At 45.7% G+C, this 24,537-nt stretch overlaps 1 protein-coding gene across 1 annotated transcript; it reads right to left on the reverse strand.

The window, feature by feature from the left end:
- Window positions 1-597: 597 nt before the first annotated feature.
- BORCS7 (BLOC-1 related complex subunit 7) lies at window positions 598-19,337 on the reverse strand. The gene is made up of 5 exons (XM_082268406.1): window positions 19,151-19,337; window positions 12,463-12,525; window positions 5,806-5,849; window positions 5,693-5,713; window positions 598-881 (listed from the first exon to the last, which is right to left on the reverse strand). Exons 1-5 carry the CDS (start codon window positions 19,310-19,312, stop codon window positions 830-832), a joined length of 342 nt encoding a protein of 113 aa, XP_082124532.1. The 5' UTR covers window positions 19,313-19,337; the 3' UTR covers window positions 598-829.
- Window positions 19,338-24,537: the final 5,200 nt, after the last annotated feature.

Raw genomic sequence — 24,537 nt, forward strand, 5'->3', positions numbered from 1 at the left:
CAAACGGTCTGTCATTGTGAAAGGGGCCTAAGGAGTTGCGACTTTGTTCTGACTTTATTAGCTGCATGCATGTTCCAGGTTCATGACTCTGAGTACTGAAATCAGAGGAACCGGCGTGAAAGCCAAGCAATTAAGAATTTGCAGAAGGAGCTTAGTAATGACAGCCTCTGTATTTTCTGTGGCATGGGTTTTTTATAAGAGCAATGTCATGACAGGTCATGTGACATATTGAATTTTTCTTAACCGAGAACAGATTCTTTTTTCACCTAGCTGCATGAGCATTGAATAGAAATGACTGGGGATCGTCCTTGACCCCATTTTGGAAATATGGGAGCAATTCATTTTCAGACCTGCTGCATGTGACTTTTTGGAAGCTGATAGCCTTACCCTCAGTCACTTCCAGAAAGGACGTTCCCCTTGATGTTAAACCTAACAAACATTCCTTTTGTTCCCCCTATATTCTTCTCCTATGTGCCATGGATGTCCCTGATCCCAAGATTGCTCCACATGAAAAGACTGACTTTCGGTTACAAGTCAGGATTCTTCTCTATAACATGCACACCTCTCTGTAGGATAACAGGGTGTTCATGTATCTGAGCTTGCACCTGATTTTTCTTAGATGAACATTAAGGCCAATGCAATCTTTAAAGAGCCGTCATAAATAATATTACACAGAATTGAAAAAAATACAGATACAAAAATTAAACATATTAAAGGTCTGTTCAAGTATTAACAATCCACTGATAAGGAGCACATCCAGGAGCTGTCAAGCAAATAGCAATATACAAGCAGCTTTGGATCTGTAGTAGGCAGCGTCCCTGGAATTTTCTCACTTCAACAGATGCTTCAACTGGTCCTGGAGGTTTGAGGATTGTTCAACACTATACGTGAAGCAGAGGATAAGAAAAACAAGTCATGCTGCATTTATTTAGTTTAAACACAAGCATCTACAATGGTGAATAATGGACCATCATCCACGACCACATCCATCTTTATTTGCTGAAAAGATCACCTGGAAGGTTAGGAGCACCCCATCCTGCCCCAGCAGTTTACCTGGGTACAAAGGAGGGTTGGGAATAGGTAACAGTGCACATTCCAAATCAGGGTGAAGGGACCATGTACGATACAGGGAGAAGAAAACTGCAACACCAAAGACATGAGGCGTCAGTAGTGAAGGTAAGGAATTCCTCCTAACTTTAGAGGAAACCTGTATCTGCATGTGGCCCCCGCAGCTCTTGCTACAGCTTCATTAAGCTGTAATATTAAAACCAATTTTTCTTTTCTTATTCTCACTGAGAAATTCAGGTCCATGTGCTGCTTGTCTGTGTAAGCGCTAAGCATTTCTGGGTATAGGGGAACATTATCCCTGACCCCCTAGGATGCAGTTAATCTGAGTAGCTAACCACCAAGCTTGACCTGGTGAGGGAGCGCAGGAAAGGGAATATAAGTGCCTTGGGAAGTGCCCCATCATGAGAACCTGTCACTTTGTCCTGAATGGGCAAAGTTACAGATACACTTTCAAAAGATAGGGCTGTCAATAATATTACTGGTCATTATTTGGATTTAGAGGGCTGATATTCATGACATAATAACGTTTGATAGCCAATTTTTGATTATATTTCAACAGGACAAGGTGAGCAGGTCTTTATTGTGAGCTGTCAAGAAGAAAAATCTAATGATGTGAAGATTTTTTAAAAGTTGTGGAGACATTCAAGAAGGTCCGAATGCAGACTTTTTTTTTTTTTTTCATTTTAAATAGGATATAAACCTAAAGTTTAGTATATACATTTTTTTCAGCATACAGCACCATACATATCAGTTATGAGTAATGGTGTGTATTACATTACCTGAAGATGTCTCCTTCAGCTACACACCTTCCTATCCTCAAAACCAACCGATGCTGTCCTCAGCAGCTGCCCTCCGCCACTGTAAGAGTTAAAGTGGAGTTCCGGCCTGTTTTGCAACTTTAGTGATTCCTGGAGCGCTCGCTATGCTGATCAACAATTGGGCATTTTCATTTTTTTTTCGGGGGTCCCTTACCTTATTTTCAGGGCATTTTTTATTGTACTTCGTCCTTCTCCCCCCTCAGTGGTCACGGCTACCGACATCACTTCCTCCTTTGCATTGCATCCTGGGAGCTGTTTGTCATCACTCCCAGGAGGCTGGAATCAGGAAGAACTCCCAGAACACTCCCTGGAATCAGGAAGAAGGACACAGCAGATTACACTGCGGCTTCAGATGTCCACATCCAAGATGGCCGCGCCCAGACAGCGTTTTTAAAACTAAGATTTTGACTAAAATCCAATACCGTACACCTTGTAAGTATGAGAATAGCGGTTCTGTAAAGGGCGATGGATTAGTATTATAGGGGTATTTTTCATTAAAAAAGGTATTTGAGGCCGGAACTCCGCTTTAACTGCAGCCTTGGCTACACAGAAAAGTTGTGCCGCCTGTCTGGTCCTCACCCTCTGCCATTCACGGAACTTGTATTACTTTAACCCCACAATGCAACACATTCTGTGAGTGGACAGAGCAAACCTGTACTTTAACTGCTCCACCACCTATTCACAGAATGCAATGTGAATGGAAGAGAGGGCAGAAGGGGCCAGGTGGGTGGCACAACTTTTCTGTGTAGCAACAGCTGCAAGTAAAAATGGCATTGGGTGGACATAACAAGGAAAAGAGGAGATCTGTAGCAGAAGTAGACACATACAAGTAAGGGATTCACCTCATTATACATAAACTAATGTGTATTGTGCTGTATCCCAAAAAAGGAAAAAAAAATAGTTTCACTTATGGTATTGGACAATACAGTAAACCCCCCTCCATTGCGGGGGTTACGTTCCGGACCCAGCCGCGAAAAGTGAAATTCCGCGAAATAGAAAAACCCTATTAAAATGCATTGTAGGCATGAATTTTTTACTGTCACTGTACGTGTAAAAGCATTTTAAGGTCTTTAAACACACTTTTAAAACAATAGAAACTCATTTAAACACATAAAAGATATTAAGAGACATAGCAAGAGCTATGAAAAACACAAAAATATTTCATTTTTAATGATTTATATAGTAAAATAACATTACAAAAAAAAACGCGAATTACCGGGACCGCAAAAACTGAACCGCGATGGAGCGGGGGATTACTGTATACTGTAAAGAGAAGAGAGCCGCTCAAAAGTCTACTGCGCCCCCTCTTGGTGGCTCTCTCCCCCCACACTGGGTGCTGGCCCCTTCAGGAGAACATCCTCTCTGTTTGTCTGCTGCAATATTAAATCCAGGACCGCACTCTAACCAAATCAATTACATTCCTTAGTAAGAATGCAGGCTTCAGTCACAGTCCCCGCATCTTAGCCACGCACCTCTGATGTGTTTCACAGATTGGGCTTAGTCGTAGAGAGCCACTACAACTAAGACCAATCAGCGTGAAACGCACCAGAGAGGCGTGGGCTTTAACTGAAGCCTGCATGCTTACTAAGGAACGTGACTGATCCGATTTGGAGTGTGGTTCTGAATTTAATATGTTATTCAGCAATTTAATGCGCGCTTCCACAATATTTTGGGAAAACAATTTATAATTTATAACTGTATTTTGTAGATAGATTTTATGGGTTTATAAACACTTTCCACCGGTTTTCCTCCACTCTAAGGCTTGCACACAGCTGTACAGAGCCCAGAGCCCATATAATGACATTACTGCGATCCACTGCCCCTGCCCATTGAGATGCATTTGAATATGCAGCTGTACACAATAGCGTATAGGGAGATGTATACAGCACCCACATGTGCACTGATGCATCTTCCAAATGCATGTAGTGTGTGTTTAGAGCAAACATCAATGCACATGTGGCTGCTTTACACTACATGCACTCACCTCATTATACTATACGGCGGACGGGATCGCCTCTCTTGTTGGTGCTTTACACTACATGCAGTCACCTCCTTAACCACCTCATTATACTATACAGCGGGCGGGATCCCCTCTCGTTTTGGGAAGATGTCTTATGACAATTCCCTAGTCTCATCACTCTTGCGCGCCCACAGGTACTCTGGGACACGGCGCAACCCCGATCTCTGTAAAGAGCCGATGACGCAGCTCTTTACCCACGGAAACACGAAAGTGCCGGTAATTGGCTCTCCTCGCCTAACACTGACCGAGTGTAAGGAGATGAGAGCTAATCAGTAGCATCTTTTCACAGGGGAGACCTGTACTGATTATCAATCCAGCCCCAACAGTGACCATCAGTGATGCCAATCTGTAACCATCAGTTTTGCCAATCTGTGCCACCTATCTTTGGCCAAAGGTGCCGCCTATCAGTGCCACCCATCACTGCTAAACAGTGCGGCATATCAGTGCCATCTATCAGTGCGGCATATTAGCAGCGCCTCCTCATCAGTGCCCATTAGTGCAGTCTATTAGTGCCAATCAGTGTCACCTAATCAGCACACATCAGAGAAGGGGGAATATTACTTATTTACAAAATTTTCTGACAGAAAAAAAAATGGATTTTTAATACAGCTTACATGTAAAATCAATTTCTTGAAGTACATCACGGGACAAAGAGCCATAATCATAACATATGGGTTATATAGGCCACCTATAGGTGAAGGACACTGGCAACCAATCAGAATTGATGACCCCCTAAATTACCCCTCCCACACAGGAAGTACCTCAGTTTTGTAGCAAGCAATAAAAGACCCCATAGAAGTGGGGAGGGACCTCTGTGTCCAGTGATGTACTTCAAGAAATGGCTTTTACAGGTAAGTTGTATAAAAAAAAAAAAATTATTTGCATACATCACGGGACACAGAGCCATAATCGGAACATATGGGACGTCCCAAAGCAATGCAACTGAGGGGAAGGAGACACCAAAACAATACTGCCATCTGACCCTTAACAAAAGGATTACATTGCTGCCTGCAGTACACTGCGGCCAAAAGCAGACTCCTCCTGGGTCCCAACATCCACTCTATAGAAACGAGTGAACATATGCACCGACGACCAGGTCGCGGCCTTGCAAATCTGAGCCATAGAGGCTTGATGGCGATGTGCCCAAGAGGCACCTGCTCCTCTGGTAGAATGTGCCTTTACAGGAAAAGGTGGGACCTTTCCTACTAAACCTACTAAACCATATGCCTGGGTAATAATCTGGCGTCCAACAGGAAATCATGGATTTAGATGCTGCCAACCCCTTCCTGGGGCCTTCTGGCAGCACAAACAAGCTCTCCGTTTTATGAATATGACCAGTTTCCTGTACATAAAATTGAAGTGCACGCATTACATCACTGTTGTGATTAAAAACCAACAAAATAAAGCTCTATTTGTGTGAAACAAAATGATATAATCTAATTTGGGTACAACGTTGCATAACCGTGCAATTGTCATTCAAAATGTGACAGCGCTGAGTGCCCAATTTTGAAGTGGTAAAATGCATCGTGGCATCAGGTCTCAGGAATGTCATTAAACAGGCTCTGAACGCTGTACGACCCCAATATTGATGCATGCATTAAGCTCAAACCTGACGTTCAAAGGATCCAAACTTGTAAAAATAATTTTCTCAAAGTAGTGTCAGTTTCTACCTTCATCAGTTCTAGAAAAAAACAGGCAAAACTGTAATAAAATGGAAGTACAAAGAAAAGAGTAGCAAACATTTACAACCTATATAAACAGGACACTGCTTGTTATCTAGACTTACTTTTTCTGTATGGCTTCTTGTCTGGAATAAGGTAAAGAAACGTGTTAGTGGAAGTTTTGGATCTTTAGCAGAAGTAATAAAACAGAATCGAGGACACAATAATGAGAACTTACTGGTACTGTAGATGTGTTGTTATAATCGCCATTTTTCTGAGGCTCTGTAAATGATCAGTAAAGCGTTAATTTATATAGATTATTTGTTCAATTTTGGTAATAAACAGCGACTACCAAGTTTTGTTTTCCTTTAAAAGTGATTGTAAAGTCATTTTTTTTTTCTTAAATAACAAAAATGTTATACTTACCTCTTCTGTGCAGTGGCTTTGCACAGAGCAGCCTGGATCCTTCTTCTTCTTGGGTCCCTCATTTGCTGCTCCTGGCCCCTCACTCCTATCGATTGCCCCCACAGCAAGCAGCTTGCTATGGGCATCCTGAGCCGAGTTGCAGCTCCGTGTGTTCGTTCGGACACGGAGCTGCCGTTCGGCCCAGCCCCCTATTTCCTGATTGGCTGACTTTGACTGAAAGCCGCAGGAGCCAATGGCACTGCGGCTGTGTCTCAGCCAATCAGGAGGGAGAGTACCGGACTTGTGGACATCACTGAACAGAGATTTTAGTGTAACAACACCCCATAAAGTGTAGATATCCCACACTGAGAAGAAACAAATGGCAAAACCTTTCCACAAAGTTTGCACAAATAGGGAAAGAAAGTCCTTTCGGACACAAGTCCATTGGTTTCTTCAAATTAAATTTCCCGTGAAGAGTGAATGTGTCCAAAACACTTGTATCTTCACCCAAGGACAAGGTGGGGCATGCACTGTGGATGGCTCCTTACCAAAAAGATACCAATAATTGGCAGTCAAGATGAATCGACGGCCTGTATCCTCACAGTGTATCGTCCCCTCCTTTCCATATACACCTCGTGCTTGTGAAGAAAATATAGCGAATGGCTCCTTACCAGAAATGACATACAGTATATATTAGACTTGAAATGTGAAGGGCAGTGTGGAAGGTCAGTCCTCTCCTTTGCTCCATCACCGATACCGATCAAAGGAAATTGGGTCCTCAAAGGGGGGGGGGGGTCAAACAGAAGAAGCAGACTAATAGTGCATTATCTTTAAAACAACATGGATTTATTGAAAATTGCACTTACATAGAACGAAGAATAAACAAACAAGTTTTCAAGCTGGCACGGCCGCCTGAAGTGCGGTCCATGCAGAAATAGTGATGGCGCGGCTCTCCTATGTCCTACGCGTTTTCCCCGAATGGGCTTCCGCTGGGAATGGAGCTCCAGCGGAAGCAAGATTCATATTGACTGCCAATTATTGGTATCTTTTTGGTAAGGAGCCATCCACTGTGCATGCCCCACCCTGTCCTTGGTTGAAGATACAAGTGTTTTGGACACATTCACTCTTCACAGGAAATTTAATTTGAAGAAACCAATGGACTTGTGTCCGAAAGGACTTTCTTTCCCTATTTGTGCAAACTTTGTGGAAAGTTTTTGCCATTTGTTTCTTCTCAGTGTGGGATATCTACACTTTATGGGGTGTTGTTACACTAATTGCCACCAAACAGCTTTTGTGATAGTAGTTTTTTCTTTGGTGGATTTAAGTTATTTATACCTTGCTATTTCTTATATAGCATTTTCTTTTTTGTCACTTGCACAAATTTCTGGAAAGCGTGCTTATTTTATTCCCATTTATTGCATTCTCTAGTTCTTAGAGTTAAGTGCTGCCTCCCCAACACAGGTTAGCGCACTCATAATATACACTATTTAAATCCTATGAATAAGTCATATATGACAAAACGCGTCAACGCCGCATTTTCCTATCTGTAATCACTCTGTTTTCTACATGCTGGTTACCTGTGGATGTCTGTAAGTGTTTTTGACCTTTTTAAATAAATCTTATTGAAGCAGTTTTATACTATGTATGTGCAATTTGGCTTATTTCCATATATCGGTGTGCTGCCGGAAGACAATGGACCACGGGGAGTGATCCCTTCATCGGGAGACGTTTCATCAGTTGTGTCTCCGGTGGGGCATCCCGAGGTGGATCTTTATATTATATTTTATATATATATATATATATATATATATATATATATATATATATATATATATATAAAAATAAAAGAAGGTGCTGTGTCCAGCAATTAACATCAGAGAAATTCATTTTACGTAAGGCCTCTTTCACACGGAGCGGACCGTATTTCGATCCGCTCTGACACTTTTTTTTGTGTCATCCGGTCCGTATGTTCGCATATCATCCCATCCGTTTGCAGATGATATACGGACATAATGTATGTCTATGGCAGGGCTTGACAAATTTGCCTGAAATCTAGGAGCCAGCTAAAAAAGTTAGGAGCCAGTTTTTTTTTTTTTTTAAAACAACCAAGCTTTATTTAATAAAACGGATACTAAATTTACACGTAAATACGACTAGAACCCCACTCTCCTCTATAGCGAAATTGGATGGAAACAGACTGTCTCTTTCCATCCACTGCCATCTGATCCGATCCACGGTCGGGATGGATAGAAAATAGAACAACCATCCGTCTGTTTTTGGTGGACAGGATCAGATGGCGGCAGATTACTGCTCCATAGAGGAGAATGAAGGGTCCGATCAGGTCTGCCTGAAAAACTGACAGGCGGACCTGATCAGACAGCCCGTGTGAAAGGGGCCTTCGGCTGTGGCATGGCGATGGAGGGGAAAAAAAAAAAAAAAGATTATATATATACACATACATATATACATACATACATATACACACACACACACACATACATACATATAGTTGTTTTTAATAATAATTGAAAAAAAAAAAAAAAAAAGAATACATTTTTTTTTTTTAATAGTTAAAAAATTATTTTTTTTTTTTTCATTTAAAAAATAAATTAATAATAATAACCACACTCCCTGTCCACTTACCTTTAAGCAAAGGTAACTGGATAGGGAGATGAAGCCTGCAAAAACTTCCCTCTCATTGCATTGAGAACAGGCAGTGGAAAGTCATTACTCCCGGCCACCACAAGAGGGCGCCAGTTCCCCATTGGAAGCCTCTCTCACTCACAGAAGAAGGCCGAAAAGCCGGGGCCTCAATTTTTGGGCAGCGCACAAGTCCGTGCACTCGGGGAGGAGGTGGGGGCGCAAAAGGGACAGGACACCTCCTGCAGGGCACCCCAGGCGCCAGGTCGCTAATTCTAGTCGCAAATGCGACCTGGCGCCTGGGGTTTGTCGAGCCTTGGTCTATGGGATTGCGGCTGTCAGCGGATGACACTGCTGACATCCGATTTTGCGTCCTTTACGTTTTTTAAACGGAAGAAAAATAGGGTTCTGTTCCGTTACAAAAAACGCTGACATCCGCAATCCCATTGACATGCATTATGTCCGTATATCACCCGCAAACGGATTGGGTGATATACGGACATACGGAACGCCCGTGTGAAAGAGGCCTTAAGTGAAAAATCCAATTTTTTTAAAAATGTATCTGCATATTTCTTGCTACTACCATATCCTTCTACCAAAGAACAATCCAAAATAAATTCTCCTGCTCCTGATAATCGCAGTGAAAACAGATATGTGTATGTTAGTTGTGGTTTGTACCTGTAGTACAGCCCAGAAACCATAGTGTGCATTTTGCTTTTTTTTTTATCCTACCTAAAAACACACTGATACTAATTTAAAAGAAGAAAAAAATTCTGGCATTGACCTTTGACCCAAACACTGACCTAGATCGAGCTTTGATCTAGGTATTTTTTTACCTTATTTTTTTTTTTTTTTTTTCTCTCTGCAAGAACAGAAAGATACACAATGTAGCTCTTTCCTCCATTCAAACAAAGAAGCAGGCTTCACAGTGACTGATCACTATGATAGCAAATCAGAGGCTATCACAGCGATCAAGTGACCCGGAATTGGGCGTTCCAGGTCCCGATCGTTAGTAGGGGGCCTGGGGCTCTCAGCAATACCCCGGTAGCTTTTATTGATGTGCTGGGAGTGCGCCATGCAGTGTGCTCCCAGCACAAGGAAAGAAGCGCAAATAAGCCACCCCACGAAAAAAAGGCCAGTCAGTCCAGTGGTGCAGTTTATTTGCATACGCCAAGGGGTTAATTTTGGATTGAGTGGAGAGGGATTTGAACACCTGTCAGGTTTTTATTGCTGCTCTTTGGGAGATTCACCCGATTTGTGTTTACTGTTATTACCGAGAGTGAAAGTGAAAGAAAATCCAAAAATTTTAGGTTTTCGCAAGAACAGAAATAGAGTGGAAATCGTCCATTGGGGATACTAGTTCTGGTAACCTTGGTGGCAACCAGGGATTCCCTCTCACTTCCTGTTTTTGCTATTGGACAGGAAGTGAAGGGAAATCTCCCCAATGGGATGCAGATGTAGAAAAAAAAATACTAACAGGTTATAACCCTCCCTTACTCTATCCAAAAATGAAAAAAGAAAAAAAAAAAAAAGGTGTTGCCTTTGGTTCTACTTTGACACGGCCATACAAAATCTAATGACTTCAATCGATCGGATTCCTGCAATATAAAAGACATCGATTGGTTCCAGTACTGGTTGCTGCAAATGGTCACTGATCTTTGCTTTGCCATAATGTAAACCAGCCATGTCTGTAAATTTACTAAAAGTACCAGTAAGGAGCTGAGGCCCACATATTCTAGCACTTGTCTTTTTGATATCTAATGGGGCTTCTCAGGAGTTGAATGTACATAGGTAGGGCTTGATAGAAGACATATCGTCCCCATGGTATGGACTTTTGTCCTTTAAATGTTTAAGATCAGGTCAAAGATCTCTGTGGATCAAACTGTTAAGAGATTCAGCAGTTCATACTGGAGCTGAATAAGAAAAATCCACACCAAACAAGATTCATACAGACTGAGAAGCCAGACTCAGCTGATTGGCATGGTTAATGGCCTTATTAAATGCCCTTTAATCGGGACACATAGCAAGCCCTAGCAAGTGGAGCCTTTTGGACGCATTCTTCCACTACAATTACATTAGCATTTACACCCTTCAGTCCACTCTGATAATCACTTAAAGTGTATCTAAACCCAAAAACAAAAACAATAGTGTTTTTATTTAGGGTCAGTGGGTATAGAAAAGAAACACCCCTTAATCACATTTTGTTGCTTTGCAGCCAGAAATGAAGACAGACACAGTTTTTGTTTTATCCAGTTGTATTTACTCAGTGCAACTTATAACATCCAAGTAAAAGATAGAACACCAACATGTCAGAAAAAAAAAACAGAATCACTGAGTTGGAAAAAGGATCACCCACCCCCCTTATGTCACTAGTAGAAAAAGCTGGATAAAACAATAATGGAGGGTCTTCATTGCAAAGCCACAAAATGTGATTATTGTAAAGGGCGTGATTATTTTTCATACCCACTGTATACTGCAGTTTACCAGCCTTTAACTGATTTTTTTTCAGTTATTTTTACATGGAAATCCTGTAAATAACACATTTTCAGTCTGGGTGGTAACAATGGCTCTCTTCCACTAATACAGTGGAGGAGTAAGTGTGGACACCCAGGCTGGACTTAAAGAGGAAGTAAACCCTCCTCTGCAAGTTGTACCTATAGGTAAGCCTATGATAAGGCTTACCTATAGGTACTGTAAATATCTCCCAAACATGTACCGTTTAGGAGATATTTACCTTCGATGCATCCAGTGACGTCACTGGCGCATGCGCTCTGAAGGAACGGCCGCTCGTGCCGTTCCTTCAGAGCCCCGTGCCGTGACTGTCGGCTCCCGCGCACGTGCGTGGGAGTGACGTCACCGCGGCTCCGGCCAATCAGATGGCTGGATGCCGCGATCCCGGAAGACGGGCGCCCGTCATAGAGGTGAGCGGACGGCACGGCGGGGGCTCGTTCTAAGGTAAGTATTTCATAATGAGCTAGTATGCGATGCATACTAGCTCATTATGTATTTCTCTTTCAGGTTGTAAAAAAAAAAAAATATATATTTTACCGAGTTTACAACCTCTTTAAAACATGTCTGTCCTCCATCTCCATTACAAGGCTGATGGAATTAGTTGTGTACAGAAGAAAGATAACATTGTTTGTGCTTTTTATTCATCTCACAGGAAGTGACAAGGGCATTACTGGCATGATCAGCATGTATTTTCTGTACTTGCGGCAAATGTTCTTAGCCTTCAAAGGATAAGTCCTTCTTTCTAAAAAATAAATAAATAAATGCACATTTTTGCAGGTAAAAAAATGAGCATTTATTTATTTTTATTTTCAGCAGATCACATGTGCAATCTCAGGCGCATGCAGACTGTCAGTGTGTCTGTTTGCTCATACCTCATACAAGAAGGCAGTTACGTTGTGACAGGAAGACTCAAAGAACTAACTAGAGTGGCTGACTAGCGCCCTAGTAGTTCATGGAACACTACAAGCCGTCAGCAGCAAAGGCTGTCAGTACTTGTAGTTCATTCATTAACAGAACTCTGTGAATGAATGACGCGGTCGTGTGGGCAGCCACATTCTTTTCAAAGTGGGTGCAGGCAGAAGATCCCAGCCCGCTGTCACAAAGGGAGGGGGGATTCAGGAATAGGCTGCTGGAGTGGGAACATGGTACGTCCTAAAAAATGTGTGGAACATGTAACATGTTCCCAAAGGTGAACTTGTCCTTTAAAAAATACTAATGCAGTCATCAAATTTAAGGCCTGGTAATCCTCAATATATAAAACGGTGTCTGAATTGTAGCTGTGCAGCAACTGTATTTAGTACACTTCTCCTTAGTGTGTTGTATGATTGGATTTACTTACATCTTCTGAATGTAAAATGGAATCTTCTTGCATCACCATGTTTCTGGCCGCATGGCCAAGAAGCTAGAAAAAAAAAAAAAAAAAAGTGTATTTTTTCATATGCTTGCAAACTACAATATACCTGGACTTGAAAGACATTTTGGGGGTCGAAGCACCCTTGATTTCTTTAAGCTACAATTCATTATATCTTTACAGCAGTAGTTCCCAATCTCAGTCCTCAAGTACCCCCAACAGGTCATGTTTTCAGGATTTCTTTCACGGGTGTTTTTAAAAGTGTCAAAAACTTGGTATCCGTGATAAAAATTTTATCCAAAGAAAATTTCCAAAATATAGCCTGATGGCCATACTTAAAGTGAATATAAACCCTTTTTTCCCCTTATAAAAAACAAACAAAAAATAAAACGCAGGTTTAAACTTACTTCCTCTGTGAAACAGTATTGCACAGAGTGGCCCAGATCCTCCTCTGCTGGGGTCCCCTTCCAGTGCGCTGTCCTCCTCTTCTTTGAATGCTCTAATAGCAAGTCAGCTGCTGTGTGGGCACTCATGCGCTCCAAGCTTGGCTGTGTGTGTCCATAAAAACACACAGAGCAGCTTGACCCACACTGGTTTTGACTGAAAGTAGCAGGAGTCAATGGCTCCCAGATTCTCAGAGCCTTCTGTGAGACCAGGAAGAGGGGAGAAGAGCTGCAGCAGACCAGCACAGCGCTGGATTGAGAATGGACTCAAATAATTGTTTACACTTCACGTTAGAGCTGCACGATTCTGAATAGAATGAGAATCACAATTTTTTTGCTTAGAATAAAGATAATGATTTCGGTGTGACATCTTTCAAATTATACAAAAAAATTGGGCTAACTTTAAAGTTTTGTTTTTTTAAGTCATTAAAGTGTATTTTTCGCAAAAAATTGCTTTTGAAGGAGCGCTGTGCAAATACAGTGTGACATAAAATATTGCAACGACCGCCATTTTATTCTCTAGGGTCTCTGCTATATATATATATATATATACACACACACACACACACACATACATATACACACACATACATATACACACTGTCTGGGGGTTCCGAATAATTTTCTAGCAAAATAATTGGATTTTTGACTTACCGTAAAATCCACTCCTCTGATGTTCATTGACAGCTCCTCAACTTCTTAACCATTGGGTTAAACTGCCCCCTAAACTATAGCCAACCAGGTAACAGGAGCTCAACCAAAACAACTGGAGCCCACCTGAAAAAAAAAAAAAAAAAAAAAAAACAATACACCCTCAAAGAGGACCAGATCCTCTAAACAGCAGCCTGCAAAAACCTTGTGTCCAAAGGAAGTATCCGCAGATGCCAACACATCCACTTTATAGAACTTTGTGAAAGTGTGCACCGATAACAAGGAAGCTGCCTTGCAAACCTGCGTCACTGACGCCTGATGACGGAAACCCCTGGAAGCACTGAGTGCCCGAGTAGAATGCACCTTGACAGGGAAAAGGAAGAACCAGACCCTGGATAGAATAGACCTGAACCACCGTCTGTTTGATCCATCTGGAAATGGTTGCAGAGGAAACGAACAACCTTTTCCGAGGCCCATCAGTGAGCACAAATAGTGAGTCTGACTTCCTAAAAGACTCTGTAGCTGCCAGGTAAACCCTGCGTAGAAGTCTTGGCAGAAGATTAAGAGGAGGGAAGGCGTAAATCAGACGATACTGGCCCAATGGGGCAACCAGTGCATCTGTGGCATCCACCAGAGGATCCCGTGACCGAGCCACAAACCTCTGCACCTTTCTGTTGAGCCGGGAAGCCAACAGATCCTCCTCGGGATGCCCCACCGAAGACACAACTGATGAAACACCTCCGGATGAAGGGACCACTCCCCTTGGTCCAACGCCTGCCGACTGAGGTAATCCAACTGCCAGTTTTCCCCCTCCAGTGACCTTCCAGTGGCCAGATCCTCTGAGCAGAATATTTGCAGAGGACGCCTCCCCAACCAGACAGGCTGGCATCTGTGAGGACCACTTTCCAATACAAGGGGAGGAAGGATTTGTCCAGCCGAAGCGCTTAAGAATAAAGCCACCATATCAGGGACTCTTTCCTTCCCTGGCTCAGTCAGGTCTGATTGTCCAGAGACTGCGGATTCTTGTCCCTTCTGGTCAGAATCTCCCTGCAGGGACCTCGTATGGAACTGTGCAAACAGAACCACCTCGAAGGTAGACACGATCAGGCCCAGCACCCGCATGCAAGTCTCTGGAGGGATGACCATCTGCTGGACAGCAGGAGACGACTTGCAGCCTGTAGTTTATGGATTTTGTCCAAAGGAAGGAGCACTCTGGCTAAGGCCGAGTCCAGAGTCAGACCCAGATAGTACAGCTTGTGGATGGAACCAGAGCAGACTTCTGAAAATTCAGAATTCAGCCAAACTCCCTCAAGCTTCTATGGTGAATTTCCGGTTTTCCACCAGAGCAGTAGGAGACTCCGCTCGCAGAAGGAGGGCGTCCAAGTAGCCCAGTACCACGATCCCCCATTGGCATAACAATGCTGCAACCGGGGCCAACAATTTTGTGAAGACCCAAGGAGCAGAGGTCAGACCAAAAGGTAACACCACAAACTGATAATGCTCCTCTCCCACAGCAAAGCGGAGGAAGCTCTAGAGACCGACACATATTGGAATGTGAAGGTAAGCGTCCTTGATGTCGATGGAGAAGAAAATCCCCCTGAACTTTTGAACCCGCACAAAGCAGTTCAGCGCCTTGAGGTCCAGAATTGGACGCACCTTGCCTTCCTTCCTGGGGACTGTAAACAGGTTTGAGTAAAACCCCTAAAAATGTTCCGAAGTCAGAACCATCACCTGTAAAGTAAAAGAACTTGTACCGCCCCAAAAAAGACCCTGTAAGCAGACCGGGGACAGTCGCATATCAGAGGGAAGAAACTTACCAGAGGGTAAGAACGCAACTTGTTGTAGCCAGACCGAATTACCTTGTGGACCCACAGCAAAGATGTCCCCCCACCCCAGACACGGGTGAGTGCGCACCTTCCTGCTGAAGGGGCCTTGTCCGCGGGTCTGGAAAAGCCCACACTTGACTTGCCAGACAAAGTTCGCTTGGATCCTCCATAGGAGGCCCCGAAGGGCTCCGATCCCTTGTCAGTTGACTCTGAGGGACAAAACAACTTCTTATGAGCCGAGAAGGAGGGCCCACGTCTAGGACGAGGGTCCCTGCCCTTAGTAGCCTGCAGAAGAAAGGTACTCTTTCCCCTGTGAGGCCCTTATTGAGGTCATCCAGGGTAGCAACAAACAGGCGGTCTCCTTAAAATGAAAGATCAGTCAAGGCCTTTTTAGAAGTCTGGTCCGCAGACCAGCATTTGAGCCAAAAGACACACTGAAGGACCACTGCCGAAACAGAGAGCCGAGCCACTAGGGGAGCTGCATCCAAAGAGGCATCACAGAAACTGCAGCCCCTGGACCAGCTGGTCCGCCAGCTCAGCAAAGGCAGGGGGGAGCTGTTCTCCCTTCAGGTCACAGCGTAAAAGCTTAGCCCACTCAGTCAGAGTCTGCGACACCAGGGCAATGGTGAAAATCCGCCTCAGTGCCGAACCACCCAAGGTGTACAAATGGCGGGCCACAGCCTCCACCTTCCTGTCAGCCGGGTCCTTAAAGGCCGGGGAATCTTCAACCAGAATCATGGTTGCCTTGTTTAATCTGGAAACCGGAGGGTCCACCACCATTGGAACAGTCCACTTCTTAAGAAGGGACTTCTCATAGGGGTATCACCTAGCAACTCGCCTAGGGACCCCAAGGAGACACTTTGGTCGTCCCCACTCTTCATTGACAATTCTGTCAAAATAGGAAGGGAAAGGGAACTCCTTTGCTGCACTGGATGGCTTGTGAGTGCCAAAGGGAACCTGCGTCTCTGTCACAGCTGTAGCTGCGTCCTCCAACTTTAAGTCTCAGTGCGTCCACCAGTGCCTTTTTGTGCGCGGTTGCAGAAGCAGAGGAATCATCCTCACTATCTGAGGTTTCAGGGCACGAAAACAACCTCAGTGACTGAAATTTTAGCGGGGCTGGGGGGGAACCCATGGGTCCGACCATCTCAAGGAGGGCCCCAGTCCACCCCAAAACCCTCCAGTGGTAGTGGGGGGACAGTTACTTACCACACCAGGAACAGGGTGGGCACAGCTCCTGACAGGACACCCCTTCATCGTAATGTAGGTGCTGTCGGCCAGAAGGAAACACTGCGACTCAGACCGAAGCCAGTTCTTATGCATCCTCACGAGACGTTTAACTCGCAGGCCAGCCCCTGTCCAGTGGGGTCATGTCGCGGCCAACCTAGCGCCAAGCTGCGGTCTGCACGCACTTGCTGGCCGGACTGGGGAGACCCTTAGGATCTAAATGATCTAGTATGTCACCCAGTCCAGCACTTGATTGTAGTTCTCACATGAACAAATAAGAAAAAAGGAAAACAAAAAATCAATTTAAAAAGAAAAAATTGCCAGGATCAGGGATTCCAGCAAGGAATTAGGTCCTTACTTCTGACTAGGCAGAAAAAGACTGAGTGCCTATAGCTGAGAGTGGGTGTATAGCCCCTGGAACTGCCGATAGGTGTAGTCAAGCTCTTTCCTGCCTAGTGTCCTACTCCTGTAGGGGGCAGTATAACCCAATGGTTAAGAAGAATAAGGAGCTGTGTCCTTCAATGAACAAAGGAGAAAAAAACTGGTAATCTCCCTCAGTCTGGGGCTCCATGCAAGATCTCGCCTTGTGGAGTTTCAATGATCATGAGAACGGTGAGGAATCCGCCCAGAACTAAACAAGAGAATCTTGTCAATGATCTCAAGACAGCTGGGACCATAGACACCAAGAATACAAATGGTAACACACTACGCCATGAAGGACTGAAATCCTGCAGTGCACGCAAGGTCCCCCTGCTCAAGACAGCACATGTACAGGCCTGTCTGAAGTTTGCTAATGAACATCTGAATGATTCAGAGGAGAACTGTGTGAAAGTGCTGTGGTCAGATGAGACCAAAATTGAGCTCTTTGGCTTTAACTCAACATCTTTAGAGGAGGAGGCATGCTGCCTATGACCCCAAGAACACCATTCCCACCATCAAACATGGAGGTGGAAACATTATGCTTTGGGGGTGTTTTTCTGCTAAGGGGACAGGACAACTTTATCACATCAAAGGGACGATGGACCAGGCCATGGACCATCAAATCTTGAGAGAGAACCTCCTTACCTCAGCCAGGGCAATGAAAATGGGTCGTGGATGGGTATTCCAGTATGACAATGACCCAAAATACACGGCCAAGGCAACAAAGGAGTGGCTCAAAAAGAAGCACATTAGGGTCCTGGAGTGGCCTAGCCAATCTCCAGACATTAATCCCATTGAAAATATGTGGAGGGAGCTGAAGGTTCGAGTTACCAAACATCAGCCTCGAAACCTCAATGACTTGGAGAGGATCTGCAAAGAGGAGTGGGACAAATCCCTCCTGAGATGTGTGCAAACCTGGTGGCCAACTACAAGAAACGTCTGACCTCTGATTGCCAACAAGAGTTTTTCCACCAAGTACCAAGCCATGTTTTGTGAAGGGGGTCAAATACTTATTTCACTCATTAAAATGCAAATCAATCTATAACTTTTTTGAAATGTGGTTTTCTGGATCTTTTTGTTGATATTCGGTCTCTCACTGTTAAAATAAACCATTAAATTATAGACTGATCATTTCTTTATCAGTGGGCAAACCTACAAAATCAGCAGGGGATCAAATACTTTTTCCCCTCACTGTATATGATGGAGGACAGTGTCAGTCCCCATCTGGTGGACAACAGTGTCAGTCCCCATCTGGTGGACAACAGTGTCAGTCCCTCTATGATGTATAACAATGTCAGTCCCTATATGATGTATAACCATGTCAGTCCCTATATGATGTATAACAATGTCAGTCCCTATATGATGTATAACCATGTCAGTCCCTATATAAAGTATGACAGTGTCAGTCCCTCAATGATGTATAACAGTGTCAGTCCCTATAGGATGTATAACCATGTCAGTCCCTATATAATGGATAACAGTGTCAGTCCCTAGGTGAGGAATAGCAGTGTCAGTCCCTATAGGGTGTATAACAGTGTCAATACCTATCTGATGTATAACAGTGTCAGTCCAATATAATGGATAACAGTGTCAGTCCCTAGGTGAGGAATAGCAGTGTCAGTCCCTATAGGATATAGGACAGTGTCAGTCCCTATATGATGTATATCACTGTCAGTCCCTAGGTGATGTATATCAGTGTCAGTCCCTATAGGAGGTATATCAGTGTCAGTCCCTATAGGACGCATATCAGTGTCAGTCCCTATAGGATGTATAACAGTGTCAGTCCCTATAAGATATATAACAGTGGCAGTCCCTATATTATGTATATCAGTCCCTATAGGACGTATATCAGTATCAGTCCCTATATTATGTATATCAGTCCCTATATTATGTATATCAGTGTCAGTCCATTGATAGTATGTATATCAGTGTCAGGGACGTATATCAGTGTCAGTCCATTGATATTCTGTGTATAACGCTGACTGTACAGGGAAGGATCAGACATCCAATCATCTCATCCCCTCTTCTCAGTCTACACCTGTGCTACCCTATAGCCCCGCCTTCTTCCCCCAAGCCCAGCCCCCGGTCTCTAGCCGGAAGCCGCCCCCTCACCTCGGAGCTCCGCGATCCCTTCAGCACTTGTTTGGTGAGGGCGATGACGTCAGCGCCGCATGTGCTGACCTTCTCGGTGAGCAGTCCCTTCACCGACTGCCCGTACTTGGTCTGGCCGTCCGCGGACGCCGCCATTTTCGCCACAGCTTCCCTCTCCATCATAAGTACGGCTCACAGCGCGCCTCAAAAAGGCAAAGCGAAAATGGAGGGAGGGGCCGGAGCCCTGCTTGGGTCCCGCCCACTGACCTGTGCGCCAACAAATCACATGACAGGAGGTGGGGCATTGTATAGGGTGGAAGAAGAGGAGGAGGGGGGCATTGTATAGGATGGAAGAAGAGGAGGAGGGGGGCATTGTATAGGATGGAAGAAGAAGAGGGGGGGCATTGTATAGGATGGAAGAAGAGGAGGAGGGGACATTGTATAGGATGGAAGAAGAGGAGGAGGGGACATTGTATAGGATGGAAGAAGAGGAGGGGGGCATTGTAAAGGATGGAAGAAGAAGAGGAGGGGGGCATTGTATAGGATGGAAGAAGAAGAGGGGGGCATTGTATAGGATGGAAGAAGAGGAGGAGGGGGGCATTGTATAGGATGGAAGAAGAGGAGGAGGGGGGCATTGTATAGGATGGAAGAAGAGGAGGAGGGGACATTGTATAGGATGGAAGAAGAGGAGGAGGGGGCATTGTATAGGATGGAAGAAGAGGAGGGGGGCATTGTATAGGATGGAAGAAGAGGAGGAGGGGGCATTGTATAGGATGGAAGAAGAGGAGGAGGGGGCATTGTATAGGATGGAAGAAGAGGAGGGGGGCATTGTATAGGATGGAAGAAGAGGAGGAGGGGGCATTGTATAGGATGGAAGAAGAGGAGGGGGGCATTGTATAGGATGGAAGAAGAGGAGGAGGAGGGGGGCATTGTATAGGGTGGAAGAAGAGGAGGAGGGGGCATTGTATAGGATGGAAGAAGAGGAGGAGGGCATTGTATATGATGGAAGAAGAGGAGGAGGGGGCATTGTATAGGATGGAAGAAGAGGAGGAGGGGGGCATTGTATAGGATGGAAGAAGAGGAGGGGGGCATTGTATAGGATGGAAGAAGAGGAGGAGGGGGCATTGTATAGGATGGAAGAAGAGGAGGAGGGGGCATTGTATAGGATGGAAGAAGAGGAGGAGGGGGCATTGTATAGGATGGAAGAAGAGGAGGAGGGGGCATTGTATAGGATGGAAGAAGAGGAGGGGGGCATTGTATAGGATGGAAGAAGAGGAGGAGGGGGCATTGTATAGGATGGAAGAAGAGGAGGAGGGGGGCATTGTATAGGATGGAAGAAGAGGAGGAGGGGGCATTGTATAGGATGGAAGAAGAGGAGGAGGGGACATTGTATAGGATGGAAGAAGAGGAGGAGGGGGCATTGTATAGGATGGAAGAAGAGGAGGAGGAGGGGGGGGGGGGCATTGTAAAGGATGGAAGAAGAGGAGGAGGGGGGCATTGTATAGGGTGGAAGAAGAGGAGGAGGGGGTCATTGTATAGGATGGAAGAAGAGGAGGAGGGGGCATTGTATAGGATGGAAGAAGAGGAGGAGGGGGCATTGTATAGGATGGAAGAAGAGGAGGAGGGGGCATTGTATAGGATGGAAGAAGAGGAGGAGGGGGGCATTGTATAGGATGGAAGAAGAGGAGGAGGGGGCATTGTATAGGATGGAAGAAGAGGAGGGGGGCATTGTATAGGATGGAAGAAGAGGAGGAGGGGGCATTGTATAGGATGGAAGAAGAGGAGGAGGGGGCATTGTATAGGATGGAAGAAGAGGAGGAGGGGGCATTGTATAGGATGAAAGAAGAGGAGGAGGGGGCATTGTATAGGATGGAAGAAGAGGAGGAGGGGGGCATTGTATAGGATGGAAGAAGAGGAGGAGGGGGCATTGTATAGGATGGAAGAAGAGGAGGAGGGGACATTGTATAGGATGGAAGAAGAGGAGGAGGGGGCATTGTATAGGATGGAAGAAGAGGAGGAGGAGGGGGGGGCATTGTAAAGGATGGAAGAAGAGGAGGAGGGGGGCATTGTATAGGGTGGAAGAAGAGGAGGAGGGGGTCATTGTATAGGATGGAAGAAGAGGAGGAGGGGGGCATTGAATAGGATGGAAGAAGAGGAGGAGGGGGCATTGTATAGGATGGAAGAAGAGGAGGAGGGGGGCATTGTATAGGATGGAAGAAGAGGAGGAGGGGGCATTGTATAGGATGGAAGAAGAGGAGGAGGGGGGCATTGTATAGGATGGAAGAAGAGGAGGAGGGGGCATTGTATAGGATGGAAGAAGAAGAGGGGGGCATTGTATAGGATGGAAGAAGAGGAGGAGGAGGGGGGCATTGTATAGGATGGAAGAAGAGGAGGGGGGCATTGTATAGGATGGAAGAAGAGGAGGAGGGGGCATTGTATAGGATGGAAGAAGAGGAGGAGGGGGCATTGTATAGGATGGAAGAAGAGGAGGAGGGGGCATTGTATAGGATGGAAGAAGAGGAGGAGGGGGCATTGTATAGGATGGAAGAAGAGGAGGAGGGGGGCATTGTATAGGATGGAAGAAGAGGAGGAGGGGGCATTGTATAGGATGGAAGAAGAGGAGGAGGGGACATTGTATAGGATGGAAGAAGAGGAGGAGGGGGCATTGTATAGGATAGAAGAAGAGGAGGAGGAGGGGGGGGGGCATTGTAAAGGATGGAAGAAGAGGAGGAGGGGGGCATTGTATAGGGTGGAAGAAGAGGAGGAGGGGGTCATTGTATAGGATGGAAGAAGAGGAGGAGGGGGCATTGTATAGGATGGAAGAAGAGGAGGAGGGGGCATTGTATAGGATGGAAGAAGAGGAGGAGGGGGCATTGTATAGGATGGAAGAAGAGGAGGAGGGGGCATTGTATAGGATGGAAGAAGAGGAGGAGGGGGGCATTGTATAGGATGGAAGAAGAGGAGGAGGGGGCATTGTATAGGATGGAAGAAGAGGAGGGGGGCATTGTATAGGATGGAAGAAGAGGAGGAGGGGGGCATTGTATAGAATGGAAGAAGAGGAGGAGGGGGCATTGTATAGGATGGAAGAAGAAGAGGGGGGGCATTGTATAGGATGGAAGAAGAGGAGGAGGGGACATTGTATAGGATGGAAGAAGAGGAGGAGGGGGCATTGTATAGGATGGAAGAAGAGGAGGGGGGCATTGTAAAGGATGGAAGAAGAGGAGGAGGGGGGCATTGTATAGGATGGAAGAAGAGGAGGGGGGCATTGTATAGGATGGAAGAAGAAGAGGGGGGCATTGTATAGGATGGAAGAAGAGGAGGAGGAGGGGGGCATTGTATAGGGTGGAAGAAGAGGAGGAGGGGGCATTGTATAGGATGGAAGAAGAGGAGGAGGGCATTGTATAGGATGGAAGAAGAGGAGGAGGGGGCATTGTATAGGATGGAAGAAGAGGAGGAGGGGGGCATTGTATAGGATGGAAGAAGAGGAGGGGGGCATTGTATAGGATGGAAGAAGAGGAGGAGGGGGCATTGTATAGGATGGAAGAAGAGGAGGAGGGGGCATTGTATAGGATGGAAGAAGAGGAGGAGGGGGCATTGTATAGGATGGAAGAAGAGGAGGAGGGGGCATTGTATAGGATGGAAGAAGAGGAGGGGGGCATTGTATAGGATGGAAGAAGAGGAGGAGGGGGCATTGTATAGGATGGAAGAAGAGGAGGAGGGGGCATTGTATAGGATGGAAGAAGAGGAGGAGGGGGCATTGTATAGGATGGAAGAAGAGGAGGAGGGGGCATTGTATAGGATGGAAGAAGAGGAGGAGGGGGGCATTGTATAGGATGGAAGAAGAGGAGGAGGGGGCATTGTATAGGATGGAAGAAGAGGAGGAGGGGACATTGTATAGGATGGAAGAAGAGGAGGAGGGGGCATTGTATAGGATGGAAGAAGAGGAGGAGGAGGGGGGGGGGGCATTGTAAAGGATGGAAGAAGAGGAGGAGGGGGGCATTGTATAGGGTGGAAGAAGAGGAGGAGGGGGTCATTGTATAGGATGGAAGAAGAGGAGGAGGGGGCATTGTATAGGATGGAAGAAGAGGAGGAGGGGGCATTGTATAGGATGGAAGAAGAGGAGGAGGGGGCATTGTATAGGATGGAAGAAGAGGAGGAGGGGGGCATTGTATAGGATGGAAGAAGAGGAGGAGGGGGCATTGTATAGGATGGAAGAAGAGGAGGGGGGCATTGTATAGGATGGAAGAAGAGGAGGAGGGGGCATTGTATAGGATGGAAGAAGAGGAGGAGGGGGCATTGTATAGGATGGAAGAAGAGGAGGAGGGGGCATTGTATAGGATGAAAGAAGAGGAGGAGGGGGCATTGTATAGGATGGAAGAAGAGGAGGAGGGGGGCATTGTATAGGATGGAAGAAGAGGAGGAGGGGGCATTGTATAGGATGGAAGAAGAGGAGGAGGGGACATTGTATAGGATGGAAGAAGAGGAGGAGGGGGCATTGTATAGGATGGAAGAAGAGGAGGAGGAGGGGGGGGCATTGTAAAGGATGGAAGAAGAGGAGGAGGGGGGCATTGTATAGGGTGGAAGAAGAGGAGGAGGGGGTCATTGTATAGGATGGAAGAAGAGGAGGAGGGGGGCATTGAATAGGATGGAAGAAGAGGAGGAGGGGGCATTGTATAGGATGGAAGAAGAGGAGGAGGGGGGCATTGTATAGGATGGAAGAAGAGGAGGAGGGGGCATTGTATAGGATGGAAGAAGAGGAGGAGGGGGGCATTGTATAGGATGGAAGAAGAGGAGGAGGGGGCATTGTATAGGATGGAAGAAGAAGAGGGGGGCATTGTATAGGATGGAAGAAGAGGAGGAGGAGGGGGGCATTGTATAGGATGGAAGAAGAGGAGGGGGGCATTGTATAGGATGGAAGAAGAGGAGGAGGGGGCATTGTATAGGATGGAAGAAGAGGAGGAGGGGGCATTGTATAGGATGGAAGAAGAGGAGGAGGGGGGCATTGTATAGGATGGAAGAAGAGGAGGAGGGGGCATTGTATAGGATGGAAGAAGAGGAGGAGGGGGCATTGTATAGGATGGAAGAAGAGGAGGAGGGGGGCATTGTATAGGATGGAAGAAGAGGAGGAGGGGGCATTGTATAGGATGGAAGAAGAGGAGGAGGGGACATTGTATAGGATGGAAGAAGAGGAGGAGGGGGCATTGTATAGGATGGAAGAAGAGGAGGAGGAGGGGGGCATTGTAAAGGATGGAAGAAGAGGAGGAGGGGGGCATTGTATAGGGTGGAAGAAGAGGAGGAGGGGGTCATTGTATAGGATGGAAGAAGAGGAGGAGGGGGGCATTGAATAGGATGGAAGAAGAGGAGGAGGGGGGCATTGTATAGGATGGAAGAAGAAGAGGGGGGCATTG

The sequence above is a fragment of the Pelophylax lessonae genome (genome assembly GCF_965119305.1).
Source record: "Pelophylax lessonae genome assembly, chromosome: 9".
Lineage (NCBI taxonomy): Eukaryota > Metazoa > Chordata > Amphibia > Anura > Ranidae > Pelophylax > Pelophylax lessonae.

Excerpts from the sequence above, each read along its gene's own strand:
- BORCS7 (XM_082268406.1), bottom strand. The coding sequence starts at position 19,312 with ATGATGGAGAGGGAAGCTGTGGCGAAAATGGCGGCGTCCGCGGACGGC. Across the intron at positions 12,526-19,150 it reads AGGGATCGCGGAGCTCCGAG|CTTCTTGGCCATGCGGCCAG; the intron begins GTGAGGGGGCGG and ends TTTTTTTTCTAG. Across the intron at positions 882-5,692 it reads CAAGAAGCCATACAGAAAAA|TGTTGAACAATCCTCAAACC; the intron begins GTAAGTCTAGAT and ends CTTCACGTATAG.